A 6,000-nucleotide genomic window follows, 5' to 3' on the forward strand; every position below is an offset into this window, starting at 1 on the left:
CTTTGACCCCTGCATTGTGTATTTAGGAAGAGAGAGAACAGAATTCAGACCACATTTCCTGCAGTTTCCTACTCAATTCCGGTTGTTATCAGACATTGTGCTCTATCTTAGTTCATCTGTGTCCTTCTCCCTACACCCAACTGACATACCCAGATTATTTTTAATAAAATCCAGCTATCATATCATTCCTGCGACATCTCTAAATAACAGTTCCTTTAGAAATCTAACTAGAATACCATGATTGCATCTAAACTTTTTTTAAATGTTCTAATATCACTGTAGGCAGCAAATTTTCAGAGTTTTAATGATCTCATTTATGTGGTTTTCCTTATATGTAGTTCAGAGCAAAATCTAAATAAGATTCGTGTATTGTGGTTGGTTAATATGACTTAAATTCCTTTGAATATCTCCATCTTCTGTGAGGTTTTTTTCCTTTCAATTTATTTATTAAACAAACCATTATCTGGTAATATCACCGCTGGTATAGGTTTTGCTGATTATAACTATGTTTACTCTTTATTGTTGCCACTATAATCAATAACCACAACTTAGTGGCCTACACAGCATAAACAGGTTATCTTATACTTACGGAGATAGCAATCTGTAGGTCTTTCTGAACCAAGTTGGAGTTCCAAAAAGCCTTATCACTTTCTGGAGGTTGGAGGGGAGGTTCCACTTCCAGCTCTTCTCTTAGGTAGGGGGATGTACATGTGGGGTTCAGTATCAGCTACCCCACCATCAGTACCCTGCTGAATACACATCACACCTTTACAGTCTGCTCTTTCATGATTGAGTCTCCCTCTGCTTCTCATTTTGCTGCCATTTGCCTCCTCCACATTGAAAGACCTTTGTGATTATATCCAACTCACCTGGACAATCCTGGATAATCTCAGTTTTAAGGTCATAAAATTAACAACTTTAATTCCCTTTGGCATAGACACTAACATTACTCATGAGGTCCAGAGATTAGGATTTGGTCACCTTTGAAAGTAGAATATTCTTTTTCCTGACACAATGTGCACTTGTATTTCATACTAAATTGTAGTTAGAATGTTAATCAAATGTATGCTTAATTTTAAGCATTAATGATGTCTTCATTGTGGTGTCTTCAGGGGATATTGGAAGCTATTGTTGATTATCATCTACATCATTAGATAGTGCAGGAAGGCACCCACTTAATAGCATCATTGTCATTTACGTGTGAGATAGTTTCCTTAACATAAACTGGCCTCATCAACTCTTTGACTATCTTTAGGTCATACAAATTAGGTTTCATAGTCAGGATAAATACTAATTCCCTTTACTGCTTTCTAAAGTACTGAGCATTCTCTTAAGGAGACCAATGGGGTATATTTTGTGTTTGATTATTATTAGGAGTTTATGGATTTAAACATAATTGCGTTTCAGAGGGTTGCAGTTCTTTGTCATTATCATTTTCTAAATAATCCATTCTAGACAAAGTATGAATACCTCCCCAGCGTCTTCTGCGCCCTATTAACTATATTACACCTATCTTTGGTGGTAACTTTCAGACATTCCTGGCTATCTTGTAAATCTCTTACCATTTCTCTAAGGTTCCTTTCAGTAGGGCATTTAGCCCCAAAATCATGTTTATTGACACTTCAGTATTTATTATTTTAGATATATGAGGCTAGGAACTATGATTTCTATTATTAAAAAAAGTTATAGCTTAAATTTATATTGATGCTTCCAACTAAAATTCATACAAACTTTTTTTACTTATTGGTCAACATTCTTTTGGGCACTGAGGACCACACTCAGTGATGCATCGGACTATATAGAACCATACAGGATTAAACCCATGTCAGCTCCATGCAAGGCAAGTGCCCTACTCACTTTACTATCACTCTGATTCCAAGTGAACATGTTTTTATAGCAATTTTCCTGAGTCTTATGCTTCTTCAAAAAAAAAGAACTACAGAAATGTCTCTGTGGCTTAAATTATTTTGTTCTAGGAAGCTAGACAGATCTAGGAAGACTATCTACAAATAAGAGTAGTCAACAGAACTTACGGATTTACAATGAAATGGTGTCAGAGCAGAGTTCAATGGCATGCACGTCTGGAGGAACATTGGAATTAGTTGAAGCATTTCTAAGTTCTCCCCACCCCTCCTGAAATCCACAGTATCAAGATCTAAAAAGGGTGATAATGACATATTCATTTCTGTTGAAAATGAAACAAAACATATTTGTGATGAAAGGACAATTTACAATGAGTTCAGAATATAATGTATTAATAAAGACACTTATACCAGAAATCCCTTTAGCACTTAACTGATATTTAGGTGAGTAAAATACTTTGACCAAGATAATAAATAGGAAGAACCAAAGTTCCATAGCCCAGAGTTGACCTACAAACCTATTATATACACCCAGTGCACTTCCTCCATTTAAAATTGGTGCTGCCAGTATGCATCATTATAGATTTCCAGGACATCATCATCACTGTTGCTTTGTAGAGTGTTTCATATATTAAATAGTTTTATGTTGAGATATGCCATTATATTCTATAACACAGCCACAGAACCAAAGGACAGTCAAATAAGGTCTGGGGCTTGACCCTCTGAGAATAGCACAGAGGAGGGAAGACCAGTATGGCAGGAAGAGCAGGACAATTGCAATCTAGACATTTTATGTAGGAACGCCTAGCCAATCCACAATCATCCAGAAAGCATAAAATGTGGTGACATGTTGACTGAAATTGTGTGAACAGATATCATGACTGGGGTACCAGAATAGGATCAGAAGTCCTGTGACCAGAGCAAGGCAAGGTCTGAGATAAACAAGACCCAGTTCCCTCCCCCCAAAAATTCCTAGTTTACTGAAAATTCAAAGAGGAGGATTAATTTTATTAGAGAGGAAGAACCAAATTCTTAGTCATAAATTCTGAAGGACTTTCCAAACCAGTGGTGGTCAAGGAGGGGGATCTCAGAGACCTAGATGAGAGAAACCAACAAGAGAGTCTCCCCCCACCAACACCTCTCGACCTACCTCTGATTAAGATCAAAATTTAATTTTTTGGAACCACAAGGCTATTTAATGACCTTTTTGCTGAGAAATGCAAAGGTGAGACTTATATTGGTTTCTGGGTGGCAAAAAAATTCATTGTAAGCACTAAGCATCAGACAGAGATTATTAGCTTTTAGACAAGGAGTTCTCGCTGCACTCAGTAAAGAAACTCACAGGACCTGACATTGACCCTAGGGACATAGATATATATTCTTTGTCCTCACCTTGTGCACAGGATTATTGATTTGTATTCTGCCAATACTTAAAGTCATATACCCTCCATGCATGTTATATCTCTGGAGACGAGACAGGCCTCAGTGGATGAGGCTGAAACAGGGTTGTCACAGGATTGAGAAGAAAATGTAAACATACAAGAGGAAAAAGCATAGGATTAGGAGGCTCACATCCTTGTGAACTGAAAACCCCAAGTTTCTACTACATTTCATATTATTATTTTAAAGCAACAATTATTGGAGCAGTAAGGGAATTATTTACAAACATTTGCCTATCTATGCTAATCTAATCAGACTAAGCCTTTGCATGTCAACAAGAATTATGTGCTCACTGGGCAAAAGAGCTACATGACTGAAAGAAATCTACAGAGTAGGCTTATCTCAAGGGAATTTTTTCTGGGGAAAATGGTACAGATAAAATAGGACCTTCCTCATAGAGCTTTCCACTGCATTTTCAATGCTGGCTTTCTGGGAAATAAGGGTCACATAAATCATCTATCCAGCATTTTTGTTCAGTCTGTCTACCTTAATCCATTTAATTAAATTTAATCATTGTCTGTTCCCAACAGTAGAGATACTTTGCTGTTTCTAAGGTTAGGGAGTTACACATCATGTAGACATGGCAGACATAATGGGGCCGGAGTGGTGGCACAAGCCATAAGGTGTCTGCCTTGTGTGGCCTAGCCTAGGACAGACATTGTTCAATCTCCTGGCGTCCCATATAGTTCCCCAACCCAGGAGCGATTTCTGAGCACATAGCCACGAGTAACGCCTGAGCATCACCGGGTGTGGCCCCAAAACAAACAAAACAAACAAACAAACGAACAAAAGATGGCAGACACTGTGGTCAGATTGTGCTTGTTCAGTTGTCATTACCCTACAAACTCCCACATTACTGAATTGTTCTGTGCCTCAGTTTCTTGAAAGTATGCAGAGATACCATAAATACTAAATGATTAGTTAGGTGAACCTAACATAGCACATTTCTAAGTCAGCTGAGAGTTGTGGTTGTTCCTACTGTACTCTTATTGTTGCCATTGCCTTTGTCTCACTTTTGTCTTCTTTCCCACCAGTACTGTATCTGGACAGATGGACTGAATGCACTGTTGGGGAAAGACATGCTAAGTGACCTGACCCGGAATGACTTAGATACCCTGCTCAGCATGGAAATCAAGCTCCGCCTTCTAGACCTAGAAAACATTCAGATTCCAGATGCACCTCCACCAATCCCAAAGGAGCCAAGCAACTATGACTTTGTCTACGACTGTAACTGAAGGGGCAGGAAGTACACCCTTCCATACTGGAAAATCTAGCAAACGAGAGATGAATGAGAACAGACCCACACTTGGGAATCTTCTGGGATAGAGGAATGTGTGGGTCATCATTTGCTTTGGCCTGGCTTCTCGCCCTGGTATTTTCATGCCCCAACCTGGCATTGTGCTCACTGATCTGGCTCTGTTTCTAGACTCCATTGCTTTAGATCACTTCCTATTCCTGCAGTCTATTAGTGGGTCAAGAACAAACCCCACTACCAATAACAGAGCCAAAGGGCCCTTTCATCACATATTTCCTTCCTGGAGTAGAAAATCCAGCACACCAAACTGTCCCCAAAACTTGCCTGCCAGACCCAGAGGAGTATACCCAGATCTGAGTTTAGACAAAATGGCCTAGCTGCTTGAAAAGACCAAACACCACCTTCCTCACTGCCCTTCTCTCTAAAGTCAGCTAACACCACCAATTACTTGTGAATTAAAAACTGCTTTCCAAGCTCCTCTTCCTCTCTCCCTGCCTTTGCTTTGTCCCAGATTTCTCTGATCCAAGAATAGTTGCAGCTTCACTTTGTTGCTCACAAAACACTGGGTCTCCCTGACCTAGTACACAGGTCCGACACCCACCTAACACCTGCTCTAGCACCATGACTGATCTTTCCTCACAAACAAGTCTTGAATCTCCTAACCCTAGCTCAGCCCAGATCCTCATTCTTCATTCCATACTTTTCCCAGCCCCTTAGCAGAAAGCACAAATGGTAGAATCAGTCATCACACTCCATCTTTGATCTACTAAGCCTAAATGCCTCTGTGGTAGGCCATTGTTGGCTGAGGATTTGGTGTTACCTTCTCTTGGAGGATTTTTGCTGTCACACGTGCTCCACAGAAGGGTTAAGTCATCAGACTTCCAAGTTTACATCATTGCTGTTCCTACAGGTATTGACAATTTGCAGGGGTTTGGGGTTTTTTTTTTTTTTTTTTGGCTTTGTTTTTGTACAAAAGAGTCTAACATTTTTTTGCCAAACAGATATATATTTAATGAAAAGAAGAGATACAAATACGTGTGTGATTTTCAGGTTTTTTTAATTATTTTAATCCTAAACATTGTCCTGAGAATAACATTCCCTTGAACATGCTATGGAATAAAATTAATTGTGATGAGTTGATGACCAGTGTTTTGATTGGTAATTTAGGTTCTTCTTGTTCCTATGATCATCATATAGGAATGTGTTAAACAGGAAACCTCTTAAACCTCAATTGTGAAGCGTTGGCCAGGGGGACTTTTGACCAGTGCAACCATTACTAGAGCACTGTAGTCTCTAAGCACCAGCAAGGATCCTTCCTTCTAAAAAAAAAAAAAAATCTTAAGTCATGGCGAAAGTCAAATGCACAGTGCAGAAATTACGATTTATTTGTTGGGTACTATTGCCTCCTGACAGTGATTTCCTTATTTCCTTTGTCTTCCTTAA

The 6,000-nt window shown here is 39.1% G+C and overlaps 1 protein-coding gene across 3 annotated transcripts in view; it reads left to right on the top strand.

The window, feature by feature from the left end:
- Positions 1–5,692, top strand: part of ELMO1 (engulfment and cell motility 1) — a 514,761-nt gene extending 509,069 nt beyond the window's left edge. For all 3 annotated transcript variants that reach the window (XM_049781864.1, XM_049781865.1, XM_049781866.1), the window contains one exon: positions 4,337–5,692. In XM_049781864.1, coding sequence (XP_049637821.1) covers positions 4,337–4,537 — 201 coding nt within the window. In that variant the 3' untranslated portion in view covers positions 4,538–5,692. The remainder of the gene's footprint in view (positions 1–4,336) is intronic.
- Positions 5,693–6,000: the final 308 nt, after the last annotated feature.

This window comes from Suncus etruscus, chromosome 10, assembly GCF_024139225.1.
Source record: "Suncus etruscus isolate mSunEtr1 chromosome 10, mSunEtr1.pri.cur, whole genome shotgun sequence".
Lineage (NCBI taxonomy): Eukaryota > Metazoa > Chordata > Mammalia > Eulipotyphla > Soricidae > Suncus > Suncus etruscus.